The sequence below is a fragment of the Natrix helvetica genome (genome assembly GCF_964273705.1).
Source record: "Natrix helvetica genome assembly, chromosome: Z".
In the NCBI taxonomy this organism is placed as follows: Eukaryota; Metazoa; Chordata; class Lepidosauria; order Squamata; family Natricidae; genus Natrix; species Natrix helvetica.
In genome coordinates this window covers 97,168,345-97,195,341 of record NC_138554.1, presented here as the reverse complement: position 1 = coordinate 97,195,341, position 26,997 = coordinate 97,168,345, and the positions used below count along the sequence as shown (strand labels likewise).

General features: G+C 35.3%; 1 protein-coding gene across 4 annotated transcripts in view; it reads right to left on the bottom strand.

Annotated features, from left to right (window-relative positions):
- ANKRD28 (ankyrin repeat domain 28) overlaps nt 1-26,997 on the bottom strand; it is a 95,969-nt gene that overhangs the window by 33,043 nt on the left and 35,929 nt on the right. For 2 of the 4 annotated variants that reach the window (XM_081969832.1, XM_081969835.1), the window contains exons 1-14: nt 26,255-26,386; nt 25,211-25,294; nt 22,286-22,364; nt 20,502-20,572; nt 19,149-19,349; nt 18,060-18,147; nt 16,650-16,792; nt 15,554-15,766; nt 14,355-14,433; nt 13,472-13,586; nt 12,828-12,910; nt 6,737-6,800; nt 4,820-4,888; nt 166-306 (exon numbers count right to left, since the gene is read on the bottom strand). In XM_081969832.1, the coding sequence (XP_081825958.1) occupies nt 166-306; nt 4,820-4,888; nt 6,737-6,800; nt 12,828-12,910; nt 13,472-13,586; nt 14,355-14,433; nt 15,554-15,766; nt 16,650-16,792; nt 18,060-18,147; nt 19,149-19,349; nt 20,502-20,572; nt 22,286-22,364; nt 25,211-25,294; nt 26,255-26,371 (1,547 nt within the window). In that variant the 5' untranslated portion in view covers nt 26,372-26,386. Of the gene's footprint in view, nt 1-165; nt 307-4,819; nt 4,889-6,736; nt 6,801-12,827; nt 12,911-13,471; nt 13,587-14,354; nt 14,434-15,553; nt 15,767-16,649; nt 16,793-18,059; nt 18,148-19,148; nt 19,350-20,501; nt 20,573-22,285; nt 22,365-25,210; nt 25,295-26,254; nt 26,387-26,997 lie in introns of those variants that run through there. The other 2 variants (XM_081969833.1, XM_081969834.1) reach the window with 2 other exon arrangements.

The window sequence follows — 26,997 nt, the reverse complement described above, 5'->3', positions numbered from 1 at the left end:
TTATTGCTGTATTGCAGCATGCAAATATTACACATTATTTTAAATATTTATAACAAATCATACTTCATTTTAGTCAAAATAAAATTCAGCGCTGAATCAGGTTTATGTCCAAGTGAGAAGCTATAGTAATGAAGTTTGCGATTTCAAAAAGAACGCCATACTTACTTTCCATCAGTGTCTGATGCAGCTGCATAATGTAGTGGTGTACAACCTCTTTCATCAAGGTCATTTACACTAGCTCCAGAACCCACAAGGGCAAACAGACACTTGTAATTACAGTTGGCAGCGGCATAGTGGAGTGGAGTTCTGTAGTATATAAATATACATATATTTTTTAAAAGCACAGAAATGTGTATAGTGTTATATACTGAAAAAAATATCTCCAATGCACAACTATCTAATAAACATTCTCTTTCCAATTCTTATTTTCTGGAGGTTGCTCAAGGATCTGGTGGGCAGTTCAGTTGAAACTTCTCACTGTGAAGCAATCATATCAAATACCATGGCTACCCTCCTGTTTCAGTAAGTGAAATACCAGGGTAGCCATATTATTGGACATGATTGCCTCACAGTGGCTTTTATCTTCTTGCAGATCCATGGGGGCTCCTTTGTTCTCTGAAGAATTTAGGGACATAAAGTGGCCCAGGTATCCGAGTTATGTATTTTTATTGTGTGACAAAGAGGTAATGCAGTAGAAATCCTGACCCAGTGCCAGTTCAGGGTCTGAGTGGAAAGAAACAGATTTAGAATAAACATACTAAGTGGACCAAACCATTTCAGGTTAGTACCATCTTTTGCTCTGAAGAGAGTTCTATTCACCTATTGAAAAGTGGTCTGCAAGTTGAGAAATTCCTAGATTGAAAAGTTGTGCTTTGGGTTAGCACAACTGAGAGGCATTGATAGAATTGCATGTCATATGCTTACTGTGGCCAAGCCTGGATTTAGAAGCCCTGCTTATAGTCACTCGTGCTTCAGTCATTTCCTATTTGAATTATTCTAACATGCTATACATCAAGCTCCTATGGTTTTCCCAGTAATAATGTATGGCTGTGAGAAGAATTGATGTTTTCAAATTGTGGTGTTTAAGAAGACAATGGAGGATCCCTTGGACGGCAAGGAGACCAAATCAGTCAATCCTGGAGGAAATAAACCCGACTGTTCCTTGGAAGTATAGATACTGAAGCTGAAGTTCAAATACTTTAGTCACTTAATGAGAGGTTAGAAGAAAAAATCCTGATGTTAGGAAGATTGAAGGCAAAAGGAGAAGGGTACAGCAGAAGATGAGATGGTTAATGTCATTGATGCAATGAACATGAATCTGAGCAAACTCCAGGATACAATGGAGTTTGGAGGGGACTATAGTCCATAAGGTTGCAAACAGTTGGACATGACAAAGCAACTAAACAATACAAAATATGCCAGTTTAGACAGTAATTGGTGTTTCTCTTTATATTTGAATATATACTGCTCTAGGAGTGTGTGTGTCTGTGTGTGTGTGTGTGTGCATCACACACATACACACACACCTGTCAGTTGGTTTCTGGTTGCTAATAAAATACTGGTTTTTACTTTTAAGTTCCTACTAGCTCTGGCCTAGTTATGTTGTAGGATTGCCTTCTCCAATAGTTATTTGCCTGTCCAACCTGCTCAAATAGGATAAACTCATTCCAGGCCCAAATATCTAATAATGCCATTTGACAGAACTTAGAAAATGCTTTTTTAATTGCTAGTCTGATGCTTTAGAGCCTTTTTTTCTATGAAAAGCTTGTTAACTCTTTTTTGGGGGGGGTTTCAAGAAAACAGACCCGGCTTTTCTATCTAAGGAGAAAGACATGTTAAGAATATTGGGATGCACTGTCAGACATATATTTTCTGTATCCTTTATTTATTTATTATAATTATGATTTTAATGAGTCTATTTTTGTTGAGATGAGCTTTACTTTACTTTTTACTTTTATTTAGATTTTTATACCGCCCCCCTCTCCCCAAAGGGACTCTGGGCGGTGTACAGTCAAATAAAAACACATCAATAAATAGAAAATACAAACACAAAGAGGAGGCAATAAGAAACTGTACATATCTGAAGTAAAGTAGTTAAAAGCAATATTTAAATACCCTAAAAATACCCAATTAAAATATCTGCCAGGAGGTAGAATAAAACTATAAATGGGCCAGGCCGGCTAAACGGAACAGGTGAGTCTTCAGTTTTTGTCGAAAGGAGCGGAAGTCGGTGGTGGTTCTGATATCGGGGGGGAGGTCATTCCAGAGGGTTGGGCCCATCACAGAGAAGACTCTACTCCTAGGCGCCGCCCGTTGGCATTGCTTAGTGGACGGCACCCGGAGGAGTCCTTCCCTGTGAGAGCGAATCGGTCGCAGGGAAGTGTGTGGTAGGATGCGATCCCGCAAGTACCTAGGTCCTGAGCCATGGAGCGCTTTAAAGATAGTAATTAACACCTTGAAACGCACTCGAAAGACCACAGGCAGCCAGTGCAGCTCGCGCAGGAGCGGTGTTACGTGGGAGTACCTAGTACTCCCCATAATAGCCCGCGCGGCTGCGTTCTGGACTAGCTGCAGTCTTCGAGCGCGTCCCAAGGGAAGCCCCATGTAGAGGGCATTGCAGTAGTCCAGCCAAGACGTCACCAGTGCATGAGTGACCGTGCGTAGGGCATCCCGGTCCAGTAGGGGGCGCAATTGATGCACCAGGCGAACCTGGTGGAACGCCCCCCTTGCCACGGCTGCCACATGGTCATCCATTGACAGCCGGGCATCTAGGAGGATGCCCAAATTGCGCGCCCGTTCCACAGGGGGCAATTGCTCGCCCCCTATAGTCAGTGATGGAATCAACTGACTGAACCGGGGTGCCGGTAGCCACAGCCACTCGGTCTTGGAGGGGTTGAGCTTGAGTCTGTTGTCCCCCAGCCAGACCCCGATGGCTTCCAAACACCGGGTCATCACCTCGACAGCCTCGTTGGGGTGGTCTGGGGTGGAAATGTACAGCTGCGTATCATCAGCGTACAGATGATACTCCACCCCAAAACCACGGATGATCTCCCCCAGCGGCTTCACATATGCATTGAACAGAAGGGGCGAGAGGACCGACCCCTGAGGCACCCCACAAGTGAGTGACCTCAGGGTCGACCTCTGACCCCCTGCCAACACACATTGCGTCCGGTCAGAGAGGTAGGAGCCGAACCACCGCAGAACGGTGCCTCCAACTCCCATCCCCCCCAGCTGGCGCAATAGGATACCATGGTAGATGGTATCAAAAGCCGCCAAGAGATCTAATAGGACCAGGATAGAGGAACAACCCCTATCTCTGGCCCTCCAGAGATCATCGACCAACGCGACCAAGGCCGTCTCTGTGCTGTGTCCGGGCCGGAAGCCGGGCTGGCGTGGGTCTAGATATTCGGATTCCTCAAGGTGTCGTGGAAACTGCTGTGCCACCACATTCTCAACAACCTTCGCTAGGAAGGGAAGGTTGGAGACTGGACGATAATTAGCTAGCTCCATCGGGTCAAGGGAAGGCCTCTTGAGTAAGGGCCTCACCATCGCCTCTTTCAAGGCGGCAGGCAAGGACCCCTCGCTCAAAGAGGCGTTCACCAAGCCCAGTAGCCAGCTTCGTGTCACTTCCCAGGATGCCAGTACCAACCAGGAGGGACACGGGTCCATTAAACATGTGGTCGGTCGCAGCCGTCCATGCAACCTATCCAAATCCTCGGGGGCAACAGAATCAAACTCCTCCCAGAATGGTCTCACAAGACTCACTGTTGGCGGCTCCTCTGGTCCACTGAAGGGGGCCCATCCGCTCCGGATCTGAGCGATTTTGTCCTGCAGATATTCCCCAAACTCCTCTGCTCTGCCCTGTAAAGGGGCTTCCCGCGTCCTCTGTGATAAGAGAGAGCGGGTCACCCGAAACAGGGCGGCAGGGCGGTTATCGGCGGACGCAATAAGAGTGGCGCAATGTCTGCGTTTGGCCACTCTTAATGCCACAAGGTAAGTCCGTGAATAGGCTCTTACCTGTGTTCGGTCAGATTTGGAGCGTGAGGACCTCCACCTGCCCTCTAGGCGTCTCCTATGGCGCTTCATCACCCTCAGGTCCTCGGTAAACCAAGGAGCCCGGGTGGGTCGTCGCCACAGCAGAGGCCGCAAAGGCGCAACTCGGTCCAGGGCCCCAGCGGCCGCCCTATTCCAGGCGGCCACTAGGTTCTCGGAGCAAGAGCGGGTCAGGGCTACAGGGAATGGCCCAAGCTCCGTCTGGAACCTATCTGGTTCCATCAGGCGCCTGGGGCGGTACCAACTTGGACAGTTTGGTTCCGCCTCCTCACGGTGGGGGGTAGCGCCAGGGAAGTCCAGCCGGAGACATGAGTGATCTGACCATGACAGGGGGGTAATGGTTACATCCCCTCTTCCCAGATCACTCGTCCACTGTTCAGCAGTGAGCTAAAGTTACTCAGAGCTCTTAGGAATGAGCAAATGCAAATATAATTAATTAGTTAGTTAGAAAAGTTAGTTAGTTGGTTAGTTATAAAGTGACACACCATTTTTAACTCCTGTTGCAACAACATTCCTGTTTAGACAACAATAAACTGATCACATTCATAGCTTAAATCAGGCAGCCATGGACAGCTTGTAATGAGGACCTACAAGTTTATAAACTTTTAACATTATTATATGCATTTATATACATTAGACAATAACTCTTCACTCAATGTGGCCTAGGCAAGCCAAAAGGTTGAACATGCCTGGTTTAAACAGTCTTCTATTTATACCACTGTATGCATATTTACGTAGAGCTATCCTTGTAGCAATTCTCTCTTACCTTCCAAATTTGTCTTTTTTATTAAAATCCGCACCTGTGTTGAGCAGCAGATTAAGGCACTCCAAATTTCTGAAAGTTAAATTAAAAGTTAATATCAGATTATACTTTTTTAAAAAGCACATGACCTGTGACTTAAGACTTTGAAATAGTATTTTATAAAATAGCATTATAAATGCTCTAATATTTTAGATTTCTATGCATAATTATATCTCCTTGTGTTTATGCCAACAATGTTAACAAGATTGTTTTTTCCTTTACCCCAATTATTTCCAATTCTCATAATACAAAACATTCCTGCAGTTTCTTTGGTAAGGTTTTTCAGAAGTGATTTGCCATTGCCTCCTTCTTAGGAATGAGAGAAACTGACTAGCCCAAGGTCACCTACCTGCCTTTATGCCTAAGGTGGGACTAGAATTTACAGTATCCACGTTTCTAGCCTGATGCCTTAATCACTACAACAGAATTGCTCTTAGAAGAGGTATATAAATCAATACAATACAATACAATACAATAGCAGAGTTGGAAGGGACCTTGGAGGTCTTCTAGTCCATCCCCCTGCCTAGGCAGGAACCCTATACCGTTTCAGACAAAAGACTTCCAGTGTTGGGGCATTCACAACTTCTGGAGGCAAGCTGTTCCACTGATTAACCGTTCTGTCAGGAAATTTCTCCGCAGTTCTAAGTTGCTTCTCTCCTTGATTAGTTTCCACCCATTGCTTCTTGCTCTACCCTCAGGTGCCTTGGAGAATAGTTTGACTCCCTCTTCTTTGTGGCAACCCCTGAGATATTGGAACACTGCTATCATGTCTCCCCTGGTCCTTCTTTCTATTAAACTAGACATACCCTGTTCCTGCAACCGTTCTTCATATGTTTTAGTCTCCAGTCTCCTAATCATCTTTGTTGCTCTTCTCTGCACTCTTTCTAGAGTCTCCATATCTTTTCTACATCGTGGTGACCAAAATTGAATGCAGTATTCCAAGTGTGGCCTTACCAAGACATTATAAAGTGGTATTAACACTTCATGTGATCTTGATTCTATCCCCCCGTTTATGCAGCCTAGAACTGTGTTGGCTCTTTGGGCAGCTGCTGCACGCTGCTGGCTCATATTTAAATGGTTGTCCACTAAGACTCCAAGATCCCTTTCACAGTTACTATTACTGAGCAAGGTACCATCTATACTGTACCTGTGCATTCCGTTTTTGTTGCCTAAATGTAGAAACTTACTCTTTTCACCACTGAATTTCATTTTATCAGAAAGTGCCCAATGTTCAAGTTTGTCAAGATCCTTCTGTATCTTAAGCCTATCTTCTGGAGTGTTAGCTATTCCTGCCAGCATGGTGTCATCTGCAAATTTGATGAGTTCCCCATTTATTCCCTCATCCAAATCATTAATGAAGATGTTGAAGAGTACTAGGCCTAAAACAGAGCCTTGGGGTACTCCAAGTAGATGCAGCTCCGTTGAGGACTACATGTTGAGTGTGGTTGGTTAACAAGTTACGAATCTATCTGGTGGTGATTCAAATCTATATTCTTCTACTTTATCTAGTAGTAGGTACCTTATCAAATGCTTTACTGAAGTCCAAGTAAACTATATTGACGGCATTCCTCTGGTCCACTAATTTTGTCACATTGTCAAAGAATGCAATAAGATTAGTCTGGCATGATCTGTTTTTGACAAACCCATGTTGGCTTTTGGCTATTACTTTGTTTGCTTCTAGCTGTTCGCTAATTTGTTGCTTGATTATCTTTTCCAGAATCTTTCCTGGTATTGAGGTCAGGCTGATAGGTCTGCAGTTTCCTGGATCTATTTTTTTCCCCTTTTTTGAAGATGGAAACATCCTCCAACAGAATGTAGTTTTAATTGAGGATACTTTCAAATCCAAAATTTTAAACTTTCTTGAACTATAAAAATACATACCCTCCAGCTGCAGCTGCATGAAGGCAAGTCCTGCCAAAGTCATCTGAAGTATCTATTTCAAAACCTATGAAAGAAGGATTTTTTGAAACTACTAATAAAATTCATCAACTTTATCAATTTGTAATAACATGCCATTAGGCAATCTTTATTATACTGTAACACATTCTTTATAGAACCATAGTGTTATAAACAGGATGCTTATTTAATATGTGAAAAGTGTTTTTATCTTAATTTTGAGAAATCAGTAATTTTATTTTTAAGATAGAATACTACATTATGGTCTACTGCAGCGGCTCCCAACATTTTGGGCACCAGGGACCAGTTCAATGGAGAAAGGTTTTTGCAAATGAAGGATGAGGTTTTCGTGCTGCCTGCATTCCATGGATAGGGTTTCGTTTGTTTGTGCATCCTAGTTGCTGGTATGCTATGGACTCCTGGTCTAGTGTAATGTGAAAGAGATTATGAACATACAGTTCTGCCTGTCTCCTTCTTAGCAAAGCCAGAAGATAAAGTAGAGACATGTTAAAGAAAAGAAAATCAATGATATATATTTTACTTAAAATGAAAATAATTTTCTTTTATCTCTTTCATATACCACTGAAGTGATCAAAAATAAAATAATTATTTTTTCAAATATCTATTCTATTCAAAGTTTTGTACTTTATAAAATCAGGAAAGGATTATATTAATTTCTAGCGCAATTCTCACTTAATATAAAATTTCATCAAAGAGATACAAGATTTGAATGTATAATAATTTTCAAGAATAAATGCTTATGCCATATACGTACGTATTCACTACAATTAAAATTGTACATCCTTCAAAAATTAATTTACGAAAGTGTAACTGAATCTTGTTTTAGTTCTAGGAATGAAAATTAAAATAATGCACGATAATAGAGAAGTCAGGAGAATAGAAAGTACTTATTTTTACTGTTTAAAAATAATACTTCAAATTAGAGTACTTTTTCCTATTCCATTGTCAAAAATGAAATAGTACAGACTTAGTAGTAGGCAAATGGGAATCTTACCTTGACCACTCTATCCCCAATCAATTAAGTTAATAACACTGTAAACAAACTCATAATATTTGTTAAGTATATACTAACATTCTTATTTCCTCCACTCAGCAAAAAATATTAATATTGATTTAATCTATAGTAAAAATTAAAAGTGATTATTTCTTTTACCTAGAAAAAAATAAATTTAGTATAAATCTTGTCCACTAGTTGAACTGTAGATGTCATGTATAGTTGTGAAAAGTAAGTACTGTCTACTAAATGTTTTACTTTATCAGTAAATTAAGATATTTGATCTTAATTTCAACAATATTAATAGATGAAGGGGATATTAGTACAAATATTATGCAGCATATGCAGCATATGTATGTATGTATGTATGTATGTATGTATGTATGTATGTATGTATGCATGTATATTTATTTATTTATTTATTTATTGTATGTGGAAAATACGCAGGTAGTCCTTGACTAACCTAAAATTAAGCCCAAAATTTTACCCATTTTATGACCTTTCTTGCCACAGTTAAGTGAATCGTTGCAGTTGTTAAGTTAGTAGCAAGTTTGTTAAGTGAATGTGGCTTCTGCGTTGACTTTGCTTGTTGTAAGGTTGAAAAAGATGATCGTATGATCCTGGGGCATTGCAACTATCATAAATACATGCTAGTTACCAAGCACCCAAATTCTGATCACATTATCTTGGGATGCTGCAATGGTTGTAAGTGCAAAAAACAGTCATAAGACACTTTTTTCAATGCCATTGTAACTTCAAATGGTCACTAAATAAGTGGTTGTAAATCAAACACTACCTATAAGTACATTTCTACATATATCATGTTCTTTTACAACTCCATAATTCCTTGCAGGTAGAGTCTAGGCAACAGAATGGAGCTAACAGAGTATTTATTGGCCGGATGCTCTTCCTGTCATCAATGCAGAGTTTTGTTCAGCAGATATATTTTCATTGTGCCCAGAGAGAGAAATATCTGCATCTACCTAGGATCATACTCACAGCCTCCTGATTATGAGGCAAGAGCTCCAGCTCTAGGCCACCGCACCACTCCACATTTCTACATATATTACCTCAAATATCTGAAATTATAATCAGGCACGCTAAATCAGATTCAAATGATTAGAACACTGCCAGAGAGGATATGGGAGGGGCATGTTTTGCTTACGTTTCAAACAAAATTTACATTTTTTTGGTAAAAACTACATTTTTTTGGTAAAAACTACATTTTTTTGGTAAAAATTACATTTTTGGGGGGGAAATTACAAATAATTGCCCAGGCAGCCATCCCTGCAAGTGTAGCCCAAAAGCCAAAGATGCTGAATAACATCACGATTCACAGGTGTTCTCATCACTATAATGTCAAAGTACATGAGGCTACCATTAGAAAGAAGCTGCATAAGTTAGATATATGGGAGGTATGCTAAAGAAAGCGAGAAAACTTCTATCTGGAAAAACATTTGAGCAAGATTAACATTTGCTCATGAACATCTGAACATCATGACAATTCCAGGATTTCTTGAACAGTGTGCTCTAGACAGACAACATAAAGATATAGAGTTATATAACCACAATATCAAAAGAAGTGTTTGGTGAGACCATCCTTAAAGTCTGGTGATGAAATCTTATGATTTGGGGCTGTTTTCCTGCATTAGGGTGTGGGCAGCTCCTCATCACAGAATCCTCTATAAACTCCTTTTTGTACCAGAAGCTGTTTGACAACAATCACATTTAATCTAGAGTGGCCTTGTTACATGACAATGATCCTAAACATTTCAGTAAATCCACCAGGAATTCCTGAAAAAAAAGAAATAAATGGTTCTGGAATGGGCAAGTCAAAGCCTGGATCTAAATCCCATTCAGATGTTGTGGATGATTGAAACACACTATGCTTTCAAGAAACTCTCAAACATTGACCAACGCCAACCCCACCCACCCCGGAAAACAAATTCTGCATGGAACAGTGGGGGGGAAAATTCTCCCAGTTGATATCAGAAAGTTATAAGAAATACCTACTTAAGACTTTTTGATTGCAAAGCCATGCTTTCATAGGTTTTTTTATTCAACGTTCATAGGTCTGAAGATAAAATATACACTTGTTCATATATGTTAAAAAGTAAAACACTGTACATGAGATGTGCTTTCTCTGTAATGACTGTATGGTTTAAGGTAGTGTGATTGCAAATTATTTGAATATCTCCCTCCTTCTTTTGTATGAAGTGTGAAGGGCTTTCCTTAAAGGGCTTTAATCAGGCTGTATTCTGCCATTGCTTTATCTTCCCGGGAAAGTCTTATCACAATAAAAGCATAGTAAGACAGCTGACATCTGCCTTCAGTTTGAGTATAAATATGCTATGTCTAACAAGAAACCTGACCTCTGAATTTCTGTCACTTCCAGAGGCAAAGTCAACCGAGCTACTTTCACATTCCGTTCCCAGCTCTGAACTGGAATTTAAATACATGCCTATGAATCTCTGCTCTGACTTTCTGGCAAGCAAAAAGGAAAACCGAACCTTTGACCTTTCTTCTAGGTCAAGCTGCTGAATTGAAATTTTGTTTATGCACTACAAGAATACCCCTCTAAGCTTAGGACACAGCAGGAATTCCACAGCTCCAACGCTGCATTTTAGATATACAACAAAAGATTAGGGACATGATTCTGTCTCTGGTGGAGTAGAGTAGAAATCTGGTACCAGAAAATACTTGGCTAGCAAGACCAAGCAAATTTATCAGCTTCCATTTTAGACACTTTTCCAAATTGCAAAATAAAAATCAAAAATTTCAACTTTGGGATTTGATTATTACAACTATTATTATAGCAGTACTGTGTATTATGGTAATTCTGGAAAAAAGATTAATGTTTTTATATTTGTATCTGTACCAAATAAAGTGTTTTCTGTATTTTCTTCCCAACCCATCTGATCAGACTCATCAGATGGCTGTACACTGATCAGAAGGCAACAGTGTGAATGTTCTTTGGTACCACAGATTAATTCAGGTTCAGTAAGAGAATTAAACAGAGATGTATTTTATCACCATTTTTGTTTAATCTGTACACTGAAGTGATCATGCAGAAATTAGACCTAGAACTGCCTGATTTGGGAGTGAAGATTGGAGGAAGAACCAGAAATAATTTGAGGTATGCAGATGATACAAATTATTGGCTGAAAATGAGGAAGAACTGGACAAAATGATGATCTGGAAAATCAAGGATGAAAGTAAAAAAAGTAGGATTGAATATTAACTCCAGAAAAACAAAGATAATGACAAAAGCTGCAAATGTACACGAAATGTTTAAAATCAACAAGGAGGAAATTGAGTTAATTCAAGAATTAATTTTCTTTGGATCAAAACTTGTTCAAGATGGCAGTTGTGCAGCTGAAATTAAAAGCAGGATAACCTTAGCCACACTGCAATGGTTAAAATGAACAAGATGGAAAAGCAGATATATTGATATAAATATAAAAAGCAGGCTAGTTGGAGCAATAGTCTTTCCTAAAAGGATGCATAGGTGTGAGAGCTGGACACTAAGAATGGCTGACCGAAGAAGAATTAACATCTTTGAACTGGGGTGCTGATGTAAATTATTGGGTATACCATGGAGAGCCAGAATAACTAAAAGCGAGATGCTGAATCATATAAAACCAGAAACATCACAAGACTACGTCTGATTTACTTTGGCCACATCATGCCTGCAAATTCATTCGAGAAGTGAATGATGCTAGGAATGGTTAGCAGATCAAACAATGATGTGGAATTAGAGTAATAATTAAGAACAGTTAACAAATTTTATTTAAGAATGCATACGAAATCTAACAACTATTTGATTAAAACAAAAGATTTATGACTAGAGAAATGAGGATTTTTCTATAATCAAATCATTAAATCGCCTCTTAAAACTATTCTATATAAATTAAATAAATTTCTGGATATAATCTATATTACTAAATTAAAATGCTATATTTTTCTTAATTATAACTTTATAAACCATCTTTTATTGTTTATATTCTCATAATAATTCTGAATATTCACATGATTAAAAAATAAATACCAAAAATGTGATTTCTAAAAATTAGTTTTGATTCATAATACAATGGAGAAAGATTTATATATTTTTATACATACTGTTTACTTGATTATTATATCCCACCAGAATTGCTTTTAGTGAGATAGGTGGCTATACAAATTTGATTAATAAATAAAAATAAATAAACACTGAATAAAAGATATCAATAGTATGCTATAGTGGGGAGCACCTGGCCCTTTAAATCAAAAGCCAAATTTATTTGCCCAAAGGCAGTCACCTGATCCCTAAGGACCAATAGGTGGGGGAAAGGGGTTCTGAGAGATTCTGGTAAGAAGAGTTATAAACATATTTTCTGAGGGAGCTGGCTAAAGTCCTGGATAAGACAGTTGCTTCAGGTGAGGTTGAAAATTATTCAGCCATGGTTAGAATTGTGTTAAGATATTTTGCACTTAAATTATATATAGTGTTTATGGAAACATGGTATTTTTTAATAAAGCCATTGGGTTTTATTTTTATTTCAGTCTTAGAATTGACCTTTTATCTGTCTCAGCTTGACTGAACTACTGACACCTAAAGTTTTTATTTTATTTTCCTCTTTGTATTTATCCAGACCCAGAGTGGAGCAAAGATTTCCTCTTAGATCCTCTCCTGGTTCCCCAAAAGACTAGTGTGGAAGATAAAACCATTTAGTTTATATTGAAGGGTGATGGCAGCAAAGAGACTAATTTGCCAGTTGTTGCTCATCTAGAGGAAGGGCAGATTCAACCCTGATGGAGTATTGTTCCCTTGTTAGACATGCATTTATTTAACTAATTTTTTTAAGAAGCACTATCTGAGAGGTAGAATTTGTAAACCAAGTTATTGATTTTTCCCTGTGGATCAGGGATAAGGTCATAACTTTCAATAATTATTAGTGCCTAGTTCTACTATAAAAATCTTTTATAATGTATTAACCTTGATAAAACCAAATTTTATTTTTCAATGTGATACAAGCAAAGTTTAAAGGAGAAGAGTTAAAATTAATTTAAATGGCTTACCTGATGAAAGCAGCTTTCTGCAACAGTCTGAAAATCCACTTAATGCTGCCAAATGGAGAGGAAACATTCCATGTATACCCCGCCTAAGATACACCACAATCAGACATCATAGTCTTATTACAATACAATATTGCAAGATGTCATGCCAAATTCCATTTTAACGAACATTACCGTATTTTTCGGAGTATAAGACGTATCTTTTTTCCTCAAAAAAGAGGCTGAAAATGTGGGTGCGTCTTATACACTGAATACAGTATTTTCTGCCTCCCGAAACCCCACCCCCTTCACCAAAAAAACTGTGCATAGCCTTTAGGAGGCTTTCAGAGTGTTCCTGGGGGCTGGAGAGAGCAGAATTGAGTGGAAAATGGGCCGTTTTTTGCTCAATATTGCCCCCCCTCCCGGCAGCACTCTATAAGCCTCCTAAAGGCTATGCATGCCCTTTTTTGACAAAAAACAGGGCTGTTTTTGCCCCCACCCCAACCCGGAGCACTGTACAAGCCTCCTAAAGGCTATTCATGCCCTTTTTTTGAAAAAAAAACCCGGTCCTGTTTTCGTGAAAAACGGGCCATTTCCATTCCATGACTTTTGCATACCCACACATACACTACATTTGGACATAATTAAAATGTTTAAATGTTACTTACTTTGCTATATCAGCACCACTTGTAATCAGTGTGTTAATGAGCAGTTCATGGCCATATCTAGCTGCTATGTGTAATGGTGTATTCCCATTTTTATCTTCACAGTCTATTTCCGCTCCTAAATATTAAATTAACGTTAAGTATAGTCATTTGAGTGTATTAAATGTTAAACAAATACATTCACAGTTTAAAAGATCAAATGGTGAAGCGGAGATTAAAATCTATGAATAGTCCAACTATATAACTAATATCTATTTCTCTTATACAAAGAAAAAAGCAAAAGTAAAGAGTACACAGAATGACTATACAAATATGTTTTGCAGTGTGATAATATTTTAACATTTTTTCTAAGTTGAAATAGTTTTATGATTTAAATAACAGCAAAGTACACATGTATTTTATTTTTGTGATAAGAGTGATATTTGTTAGTTTCACAATTCCAAATCCTAGTTTTTTCTGAACGTAACACTATCAGCTAATTTGTCCCACAAATTACAGGCTGAAATGAGAAGACAAAAGTTCACCCAGATAAGTCTTCACTATTTTTGAAATTTATTCATTAAAAATTCACTATTTGTAAAACTAAAAATAATGACATTGAGTTTTAGACTTAGGAGTCAGAATATAAAATTAAAGCTAAGGTATAAACACTATCAAAGTAAAAGTATAATAGAACTTGGACTACTTAAGCACTGAAGGATAATGAAATTTCAGATATCTAAACAAGCGAAACAATATCCTACAGATTTTGTAGTTTGAAATCCACATTTAAAATATTCAGATTTATATAATTATTCATTTAAGCAGATCAGATAGATAAAAATTAATTATTCTAAATAATAATTCAGTCAAATAATGTGCAATACTATATCTTTTAAAATTTTACCATTGTGGATGATGGTTTGTGATCTTGAAAATCTTCCATGAATAGCTGTCATATGTAAAGGTGTTTTTCCATCTTTACTCTGGGAAAAAAAGAAATCAAACCCATGACTATCAAAAGACCATTTACAAAATTAAATACAGAATTTGCTGTTTATTTTTCTTTCCTATTTTTATATATATATTTACAAACTCTACTGGTAATTGCAAGTCAAAAAAAGCTGTAGATTTTTCAAGATGGTAATTTTGCTATTCTTATTAATAGCCAAATCATCATTACACAGGACAATTATTTTGGTCCCTTGATATGTAGTTAATGATAGCAGGTAAGTTAAATATAAAACATACATTCATCTTTTACATGAAAGTATATGTTTATGCTTATTCACTTGCACATTTAGCTTTAAGGCTGTAAATAATGTAGTAAAGGGCCACCTAAAATTTTATCTAATTATTAAATACATAAAAAAACATCCTTACAAAATTATTTTAGAAATGCCAATCTTAATATATAAGGATGTTTCTATTTTCCCACCCCCAAATGTTTATTATATATTTATAATCTTCAATCAAAATTAGCTAACACAAACTTCAGGAAATATTTTCATATGTCTACTGACCCCCAAAGGGGTCCCGACCCACAGGTTGAGAACCACTGATTTACATGATCATAATATCGTTACTGCTTGATAAACACACATTTATTTAACAGGCTAGAATAACCATCCTGGATTCTTCTGTCAATACCATGGAGAACTCAGCCATTCTTTTACTTATTTTCTAATGAATGAAAGTTTATGTTTGATTATTTTGCATTGCATAAAATTTCTCTTTAGTAATATTCATATATTTTTAAATGAACATTTTAAAAGTGTTTAAAGTTGCTTATTATTATTTGTCAATATACTAAACATATATTTAAAAGGAAGCTTTAGATATACAGGTTGAGGATACATTGTAAGTCACCTTTTTCAGGGTCATCGTACCCTGAAACCATTGCTAAATAAATGGTCATAAGTCAAAACTTCCTTAACAGATGAATATAATTCTTATTCCCTAAATATCCACACAATAAAATATATTTGTTGAGCATTAAAAATGAATGTTTTATTTTCTATGACTTTCATAATATGTCAATATTAATATATGAAGATATTCAAAATACTATTACAACATTTAAAATTCACCTTTCAGTTATTTTACCTTCGCATTTACATCTGCACCATTACAAACCAGGACCTCTAAACATAAAGCTCCATGAGTTGATGTAGCAGCAAAATGTAAAGGTGTAAATCCCTTCTTATTCATCTGATTTACATTAGCACCACGGTCTATCAGTTCATTTACTACAATATCTTGTCCATTGAAGCAAGCAATATGAAGAGGTGTATTACCATATGCATTTGGTTCATTGATCTGTTAAAGAGTAAAAGCAATGATGTACATTTCATAAAAACTATCTGTCCATCTGTTCATCCATCCATCTGTCCCATATATTTTTATTCCATCGCAGCAGAACTCATACTCAAAGAGTTTTAGGAATCATGGTGTTTCTTTGTATTTAAAACCCCCCAGAATTTCAATATAAAAAGCTAGTCAAAGTTACATAAAATTTAATTTCTTCAAATATATCTCAGATTCCCAGGAATAACAAATCCTACTTCCTGTCAGTGCAGATTAGACTATGGTAGACCTATGGTATCGCTAAATAAAATATATTTTAGGTATGTTAATTTGAAGAAATAAGGCACGGCACATGATAGGACATTCCTCCTTGCTGAGATTGTGTTGAATCTCAGCAATATTTAAAACAATAAGCAACCAAGAGTTCAGATAACGGCAGCAAAAATCAGAAAATAACAAATATTTTCATTATTGATATATTTTTTAAATCTTTCTTTTTGCATTTTTCCACTGTGATGTTGTTTTAGATTTGTGAGATAATGAGCAAAACTGGTTGTTTTTTTGAATGGTGTTTAGTTGTATCTGCTGTGTAAATTATCTTTATTACTTTTTATATATTTCATTGTCATGAAAATATTTAGGCCTTATCCTGAAGACTAGTTTTAGAGAATAATGATTTTTAAACACTTTCTGACAGAATTAGATTGGCACAATGCTGTTTGAAATACAAGTCTAAGAAAACAAACTACAATCTATCAAGTGACATTTAAAAAAGAAAACTGAAATGTTAGTAATTCTTATTTAAAAGTACTAGTTATTTATAAAGATGTTATATTATGGCAATATACCATTTAAATCAAATGAAATAATGTGATTTAGGATTATTTCTACTTACATCAACTCCAAGATCAAGAAGGTACTTGACTACATTAATCATATCAGCAGATGCTGCAGCATGTAATGGTGTATATGATTTCTTGTCTTTACATGTCACTTCTGCTCCGTGAGCTACAAGCAGTTTTACCACATCAATATAACCTCAACAAATAAAATAAAATAAAATTCATTCATTCATTCATTTTATGTGACTACCCATCTGGATAACAAGAGTTCAAAACACCACAAAATACATAATGCACACATACAACATACACCTAATCAGTATCTGTGGTAAAAACAGACCTACTGACACAAATCAGTAGAATCATTATACAGACTTTGTCAGCAAGCTCAGTGACAAAACCATCTTTAATGCTTTATAAAAGCCAAGTTGAGGGGGCAGATGATTCAAAGGATAGGTGCCCCAACAGAAAAGGTTATGTTACTGGATTTCACCAGATGATATTCCCTAATACTAGAACCCAGTACATGCCTTTGCTGCTGGACCTAATGGAATGAATAAATGTAATTGGAGAGAGATGGTCATCAAATAACTCAGTCTCATGCCATGAAAAGTTTTATGGGTTTACTATAGGTAATCCTCGACTTAAGAACCACAATTGAGCCCAAAATTTCTGTTGCTAAGTGAAACATTTGTTATGTGAGTTTATGACTTTCTTGTCACAGGTATTAAGTGAATCACTGCAATCCATTCAGGACGTAACCTTGGCATTGTGTGGTAATCAGCTCTGCCCAGGAATATGTGCAAATGGTGCACAATACAAAGTTGTGTAAAGGTTCCACTGCCCTCACCTATCACCTGTTCTTTGAATAAGAGCTGTGAGTGGAGGACCTTAAATTGCATACTGGTTAGTGCAACCCCACCAAGATATTCAGTCCAAAGAAAAAGCAGGTCCTAATACCAAAACTATTTAGTCTTATTAGGGTTGAATTGAAATATTTTGTTCAAGCTTTTGAAAAGATTTAATTTATAGCCTAATCAGTTAGTTTTAATACTTGGATGTAGATATTTTTGAAAAATTGTTATAGTTCTGATGTTATAATATATAATTGCAAAAGAACATATTAAAAATGCCTTTTCTTTCTATTATTCCTTACAATACAAATTATCATCTTTAAATATTTAACCAATTGTAACTTTGTCAGAGTTTTTAAATTCATAGAAAGAGAACTCTAACTTATAACACCATGTGACTGTCTGTTGATAACAGAATATCATGATTTAAAATTAGGTGATCCTTACAATACTGGTAGAGCAATAACCTTTCATCTGTATCAAGAAGGAAATATACTGGACATATGCCCCCAAATATCCATTCAAACTTCATGCAAACTATGCAGGAAGAAAATAGCATGCAAATGCCTGCTTTAAATAAAGTCAAGAAAAAAAAGTTAATTTACATACCCATATAGGCTGCCCAGTGGATAGCCCGTCTATCTTTTTTATCAAAGGCATTGATATTGGCACCTCTAGACAATAATAAATTGACCATCTAGAATGAAGACAGTTATATTTCTTAATATACAGAATTATTTGGGTGAAATCCAATCTTCAATGCTTGGGTAACATTTTTAAGCAATAACATTTTATTTATAACAAAGAAAGAATATTATCACATATATCATAATATTTAAACTCATTTAAAATGTACTGATAGGTGAGAATATCAGTACTTCAAGGTAAGCCAGATCAAAGAACAGAATCTTGAAATGTTTCTCCCTGCCCCCTTTCATTAGAAACAAAATCAAGTCAGTGTTATCCTGAATATCTTTCTTACCCCATTTTCTTTATGAGACTAATTTGATGTCTATTTAATAGTACATTGTAAGTTTGAAAGGTCACTGAACAAGTTATCATTAAACTTAAAACCACCATAATGGAATGCATATTTAATCTTGAGGAAAAGAGAGAGGAGATGCCACCTAGTAAACCATCAGACAAGAGAAGAGGCAGAAGCCTGTAACTGTTTAGCAGCCAAAGGAAGAAACGTAGAAAGGTTTCCCCTAATGAGTCCACTATTTAAAAGTGGCCGGCAAAAAATCTGTGCTTTCAGATCTGAAGGATTCTGTTAATGTAGTCTTATAATAAAGTAAATTTAGCTCATCTAGTCGTGTTTCCTGTCTGGTTTTTCCAGGAAGGCCAACATCACCTGTAATAAGAAAACAGTAAAGCCTAGGTGCATATAAAGTAGAACACTGTTGAATCTTTGCTTGCTTGGAACTGGATAGTGTCTTCTATAAAATTTGCTTGGTAATTCCATATTTAATTCCTTGTGTTCCACAATGCAATAACATCAACTGATTTCAAATTTAAAAAATAATGGATTGATTGAAAGACCATTTGAACATGCTAGCTATATGATGATTTCCTATCATATTTGAAAATTCAGATATGTTTTGTTACTTTTTTACATGTACCAGTAAGATCAGATAAATGAACACCTGCTTGCAGTTAGCTGACTGATTTGGGGAATTGAAAATAAGTCATTTGTACCTGAACTTGTCCACTCAACGCTGCATAGTGTAATGCTGTTCTACCAGCACGATCTGATACATTTACATTACTAAGTAGCGGCACCAAAGCTTCTGCACACTTGACAGCTTTCTTTGTAGCTGCTATGTGTAATGGTGTTTGCCAGTTTTTGTCACGGGCATTGACATCAGCTGAATGCTTCAACAACACCTGAACAGCATCCTAAAAAATAACATGCCATTATATAATATAATTACTAATGATCTTCCCACTCTTAACATTTCCTTAAACCAAAACCCAAGATATTATTGAAATCTAACCTAATTCAAGGGAGAGTTAAGCAAAAAAGGCCAATGAAAAATCAAAAAATAGTATGCGACTGATTTCTAATCCTATGAGGTACTTTTGACAAATTTTATCTTTTAGAATAAAGCTAGCAAAAGTCCTAGTTTTGATGGACCTTTAAGAAGATAAGAAGAAAAATCCATATAAATGTACTTGTAAAATAACTGTGGTATTTAGTTATATGGATAAATGTTTTCACATAGGCAATTGTCAGATTTATTTGTTTCATATCACATCCTACATTTTGGCAAGCTCCTACTGAGCTACACATGCTCACCCCCACAATATGTTGCTTTTTGACAGTAGCTACTAATTATTTTCATAGCAAAACTAATGCTTTAATTGTTACATTTTTGGGGGAAGCAATTCTATCTGCCTTTTGGTTATAGCAAACAATAGCTAAGTTAGGACATATATCAATGCTCGGCTATTCTAGATCTTACCATAGTGTAGTCCTGATAAATGCCATCTATCTCTCCAACTCTTTGAGCTTCCATTCATGAATCATAGCGAAATGTCTTTATATTAGATAAATAATCCAATGAAGAACAGAGGCCCTTTTAAAATTAACAATTCCTATTGAATTATATCCACTGAATATTATACTTATACCTATAATTAGTAGTAGTCCCAGAGGAAAGTGATATTCCAACTATAATACAGATATATTGGAGAAGACTTATTTATTTCCATTTTGTGTTAAATCCAATTAATATTTATTTTAAAAAAGCTATTTTTATATATTAAAGTAGCACTAGTGTGGAATATCTACATTATATTGTCATTATTGAATTCTCTTATTCCAATCATCCTTTAGAATCAATCATGACTGTGATGGTATAATACCTAATATAAATTTTTGCCAGCATCATAACAGGAAGATGTTATATATCAACTCCATATAGTTTGCAAATGTGCCAATGTATGAGTAATACCAATCCTTCTCCGAGTGCTGCAAATTGAAGATTACAATACAAAGATATTCTGAAATAAAATATATTTTAAGTGGTTAAAAAAAAACTTGCATACCTCACTACGTGTTGCAACAGCTCGGTGTAAAGGAGATAACCACTTGTTGTCTTTGGCATTAACTCTAGCTCCTGCAAATAGATGCACAGAAATTTACAGTATTAACTTTTAGGAAACTACAACTGAAGGTCCAAAAAAAAGATATATGAATTAATACAGATTAGAAATCAAAATTGTAATTCTTTATATCTTATCTAGAAATAAGATCCACTGAATACAGTGAGACTAGTTTCCAAGTAACATTCATAGTTACACTGCAAGAAGTGGAAGTTGCAGAGCTTCCAATAAACTACATTCTTGGAATAAAAGAAAGAAGAGAGTTTTTGGAAGAAAAACAGTAAACTGTCCAAATTTATTTCCTCTCACATTAAAACATTTTGTTAAAGTGAAGTAATACTAGCAAGAGCAATATTAATTCTCAGGGTTTTATTTAAAAGTCACATTAATAATACTATTAAGAACTAACTTCAGTTTATTAACTGAGCTATATCCCTAGGGATAAAATTCTCAAGGCAGGTTTTGAAGAGAGTTAAAAAGGCTAATTGGACTAAAATAAATAAAAATAAAATGAATGCATGCATTACTATTAGAAAAACATTAAAACATGAGATAGGTGTATAAAATTGCATGTTTTCAAATCAAACGATCAATGTATCTTTAGAAAAAAATAAGCAAACCTATTTCCCCATCAAACTCCTGTTCTAAGAGAGACTTCTACCTTTTTTAAAAAATTGCAGTACTACATAACATGTACCACATGCCTTACTGATCATTTATTTAATCCTCTTATTCTGATCTTTCAGAGGTTATGATACATTCAACTCATTGAGGTACACCGACAGACTCTGACTTACAACCACAATTGAACTCAGAATTTTGGCCATAGGTCATGATCATTAAATGAGGCGGACTAGTGTTGAGGGGGGAGAGACCTTTATGCTGCTGAGTAGCTGAGGCTTTCTGGCTGTGCTGGGGCAGGGAGAAAGCAAGGTCTCCCAGGAATGGTGGGAGAAGAGGCCCATGAAGTGCTGGGCCTAGCCAGTTAAGGCAGTCCAGGTGTAGTGGGGCAGGGTGAAGCCCTGAACATTGTTGGATGTAGCCAGCAAGGATATTTGGCCTCTGGCAGACTTCCGTATACTTAAGCAATTGAAGCTTCTGGGCCCAAGGGATTGAGGAGGAGTTGTGCTCCCATGTCCCCCTAGGTGGCTAGTTAGAACTTCAGGCAGGGCTTCACTACTTCTACTTTTAGCATGTTTACAATCATTAAAACAACTGAACTTAATACATTTTCCAGTGTAGAAAATTTGGGATATTCTAGCAATACCCCAAATTCCTCCAATCAAAAACAGTTTAGAAGCCTTACATTTTCATATAAAAATATTATAAAATATTGTTTAGCAGGTAGATTTTCCTAATACTTATTTCTAACCATTGTTTTTAATAAGCTAATGCATAACATGACATTTTTTCTCTATAAAATTGATACTAACACTCCTGATACTTTTTCTAAATGTTATATTTTTTGTTGCTTGCTTTAAAAGGAATATTTTGGTTTATCTGTGATATTTTTTGAATCACAGAAGCAATATAATTACCAGAAATGTAGTATTATACTGGCATTTACATCTCTTTAGAAATGGATGTCCACAAAGTTGATCTTTGGTTAGTATTAAAACAGTTAATATATAAAATTAGAGTATCAATATTTTATTACATTTGAAAGGATCTGTAAAAAAGATTTTCCATATGAAAAGTTTTCCCCATATAAACAAAAAGTTTCATACCAGATAAAATAAGCAACTCAATAATTTCTGCATCTCCAAAATATGCAGCAGCATGTAAAGGGGTCCGCTTTTCATTATCCTTTATTAAGAGAAGAAATATATTAAACTTCAGTAACCTCACTCATAAAACTATTTACAATTTAAAATTCTGGCATAAAATATTTATATGTTTGCTTTTAATTTTTTTTATTTAAGCAGTATATTAAAACTGAAAATATAAAATAAAACAATAAAACCCATGTAAGCCAAAATTATACAGGAGAAAATATATTTTAAAATTCATACAGATGTATATATAAATACATTTTTAATTTTCATTACATAAAATCTCCTTTTATTTAAATGGGATATTTTAATCAGACAAAAAAATCTGAAGTTTTTGTCAAAAATTTTGTTTAAAAAAGAGCACTGCTTAAATAAATAATTCTATTTGTTAAGTTACTTGCTATTATGTAGATGAATCATAACTTTAAAAACCTAAATAAGTGTCCTCACTCTAAAAATAAAATAACAAATAAAGCACTGATTGGATAAATAAGATTATTGGTGTAATTTAAAAAGATGGTAATAGCAGGAATAATTGTATTAGTAACAGGAATAATTGTATTAGTAATCTTCTAAATATCTGTAGTGATTAATTGAACTAATTAAAACTTATTTTAATTCTAATAAAGTATTTATTTATTTTATTTATATTTAAAAGATTTGTATGGCTGCCCATCTTACACAATTCTGGTGGCTCATAACAGCAAAACGTAACCATAAAACAGTAAATAAAATAATAAAACAAAAACAAAGCAAGACCCAGGTGTCAAAGAGCTTCCAGTGTCCAAGAGACAAAAAGGCACAACTACCTTGCGAGGACTGAGTCAAAATCAATGCATCCTCATCCAGAACCTTGCAGTGTCCAGGTACTTAGATAGCACTGGAACAGCATCATGTGTTCAATCAGAAATAGAGACATAAAGCTGGATATCATCAACAGATTGATGACATCGTACCCTCTGCCATCTGATAAATTTACCCAATTTCATGTAGGTATGGGGAGAGAGGAGGGGAAAGGAGCCTTTGGGCACTGCATGCTGCATGATCCTCGGGCTTTACCTCTCCTTACCCATCAACATCAACTGGAACCAGTCACAAAGAAAGAAGAGTCACGGTAAATTGATGTCTCCCATTCACAATCCCAGTGACAGTCCAGAAGGATCCCAAGATCAATGATATTGAAAGTCATCAAGTGACCCAGTAGAGCCAAAAAATTGCACCATCTCTGAGCCCTCCAAAAATTATGAACAGATGCAATCACTGCTGCTTCAGTGCTATTTTATTTTTATATATTTAATTTTATCCCTTTATTATTTTTACAAATAACTCAAGGTAGCAAACATATCCAACACACCTTCCTCTTCATATTTTTTCCACAATACTATAAGATAGGCTGAGAGAGGGACAGGCCCAAAATTAATCAGCTGTCAACCAACTAAGGCTGGACTTGAATTCATGATCTCCTGTTATACCCAGTCTAAGCCCACACTAACATGGCTGGGTACACCCACATCTTTTGAAAACAATCACACCACATCTTCAAGGCAGGCAGTACTACTTTTTTCCACCAAGAAGCATTAACCACTGCTTGGGCCTATCCGTATGCCACCTCCTGGGAGGCTTTAACCAAGGAGGGACAAGGTTCTAGAATACATTTAGCCAAACTCACACCCATTAAAACCTTGCCCACTTCCTCAGGATCAATTGCTTTAAACTCCTCCCAGATAATAGAGCTCAGACTTGTTTCAGTACTTCTAAAGGATCTGCCTAGCCAGAATTCGACTCTGAAAAGTCAAGTGATTGTGTCTGACAGATGCTAAGAATATTCCTTAAAATGGGCTTGCAGGAGCTCCCTGATCACCCGAAACAGGGCTACTGAAAGAAATCTGCAGGGTGGAGAAATAAAAAGTATGCTTCTCCCACTATTGCCACAAGTTTAAGTCCTCATATAAGCTCCTACCTATGCTCATTTGACTTCACTCTTGATCTTCCTCCAGAGTGCTCTAGAAGCCTCTTTTGTTGCTTCATACCAACAAAATACTTAATGACATATAAATCAATAAAATGAATGTTTCCTACATTTATTCAGGAAATTCCATTTGCCAAATGATTTTTTTTTACCAAATGAACAGATAAAGAACAGATTGTCATAGGAAAATTTATCTACAATAGGACCTCTGGTCACGAATGCTTCTAATCACAACTAAATTGGGTTCCTACCAAAAAATTCACAATTTTTTTCCCGCTGATTTCCTCTTCCACGCCACGTTGTTATAAAATATTTATTTATTTTGAGGTACTTGGGCCCCATGTAATTTTTTATATTAATGGAACAATATTTATGATAGAACACTGAAAGAAGTATGCAACACTTTAATGTTTTATTGGAATTTTTTCTCTAATAAAGCTAATAACAAATGAAAACTTACTCATACTAGTAATAAGATGATTAGGAAGCTTTGGTATTCATGGTATACCAAATGGTATTGGGAAGCTTTTTTGCATTCATGAAAGAAAATGAACTCCAGTTCTACTAAATTGCCGAATAACTTTTTCAGAAATTTTTTGATAGTGGAATATCAACATGGAGAACAAATACAAATAAATTATATGACTAAATACAGGAAAAAAATGACATTTGTCATAACAATTGTCTTTTTTGCATTTTGTCGATGATAATTGAATCTTTAAAAATACGGTTTAAAAGTCTGAGAGACCTGTTTAAGACTGGTACACTAAAAAGTAGCTAAAATCTGTCAGAGAAAGTGTTTTCTCCGTGTATTTTTCATGCAAGCTTTACTTGCATGAATTGAATTTACTAAGATTAAATAATATCCTAAAAAGGAGAAAGCACTATAAGGAGAAAACAAATTTGCTTACCTGAAAATTGACATCTTCTTTTTTAAAAATTAGTGCACGAACTTCATCAGGATCTCCATTAAATATAGCTTGGACAAGTGGTGGCTGAAATAAAATAACAATACATTTTAATTTTAAACTAGGTGTTCAAAGGTAATTATATATTAAATCACGAATAACTAAAAATATTTAGAAAGTTATCTTAGAATGTTATAAAAACCATCATTAAAAAATGTCCTGCTTAAACAACTGTACTATTTTCAAAACTAAACTAAACAAATATGTACTGCATGGAACGTATTGCCACAGAAAGAAAAGGATATATAACCTTACCAAATTACTTTTAAAAAATGCAATAACACGTACACTTACCAACAGAAAATACAGGAAAGTTTATGAAGTTATTGCGATAAGGAAATGCAGAATATCTAAATTATCTGATAATATTCATTACATATTTGGAAAAGTATCTATTGCACATGTTCGATCATCATTACAAAACTTGCCAATACAAAATACAGGGACATTTATATAGTTTTGTTACAATAAGCAAAGAAGTCCAAAATATCTAAATTATCTCATAACAATCATTACATATATCTAAAAATATCTATTGTACATATTTTATCATCATCACAAAGCACTGCACATATGCCATAGTATAATGAATCAATATAAATCTTAATAGAACATTAGCTTCAATTACAAGATTAAATAGTTTAAAACCACAGGATCTATGTTTACATGTTTAAAAACAGAGCGTAACATATGAGTTCTTAAAAAAGAATTCTCAGCCAATTAGAATCCATTAAACTAGCAGATGATGCTGATCATTAAGCATTTCCCCTTTTTATTTCTAAAGAAAATCGCCACAATAATCCTTTTTAGAATGTTAGAATATACAGATTTCCATAAAATAAGAATTAGATAGTATGTATTGAATTTTTATTAACTTCTATATTTTGACAATGAATATCAATTATATTTTATATGCAAAATATTTATATCAAGTCAAGTGATTTGAACCAAAATTATAATAAGGCACATACAAGAGAAGTCCCTTACCATGCCATATTCTGAAGCTGAAGGATGTTGAGATAAGTTTTCCTGAGGCAGTTTGGAAATAAACGTGGGAGAATCATCTTCCACTTCCTCCAAAACAACAATACACACTCGACTCATTTGATCATTAAAAAAACCAGCAACTTAAATTTGCAATTGCCTTGTAGTGAAGCAGACACAGAACATAAAAGTTCTTTTCTTCTAACCTAAGTTACAAAAAGTACTCCCGTGTTTTCAAATTTTTAACTCACACAACTAATACGTTTACTAGTTGCCAATTCAATTAACAAGGTATTTTCTAACAATGTTTTCAAGAAATATTTCATAAATAAAAAATCTGTTCCTACTGAATTTTTATTCAGTATTGATCTTCGTCCAAACAATATTAAAATATAAACTACAACAGTACATATATTCTATATCTTACATCAAATACATTGCTTTTGTTTAATTTCTACAGAACAGTTTTTTTCTAAACAGTATGCTCGTTGTTGTAGACAACATAACACCATTCTGTGCAGAAAGAGACAATTGCTCTGGCAGAGATAATCACAGCTCTCCCCAGTCCGGCAAGGTCAGTGTCCAGTTAATAGTAGTCAGATTTCTACCAGAAAAAGGCACACATGACTAATCAAGTGCTTCCATTCGTAATTCATTTTAATTAACAAAATTTTAATCTTCATATCTAAAATCCACAAGTAAAAATTATTTTTCTGTATTCAAAACCAGATCTTCAAGATTAATAT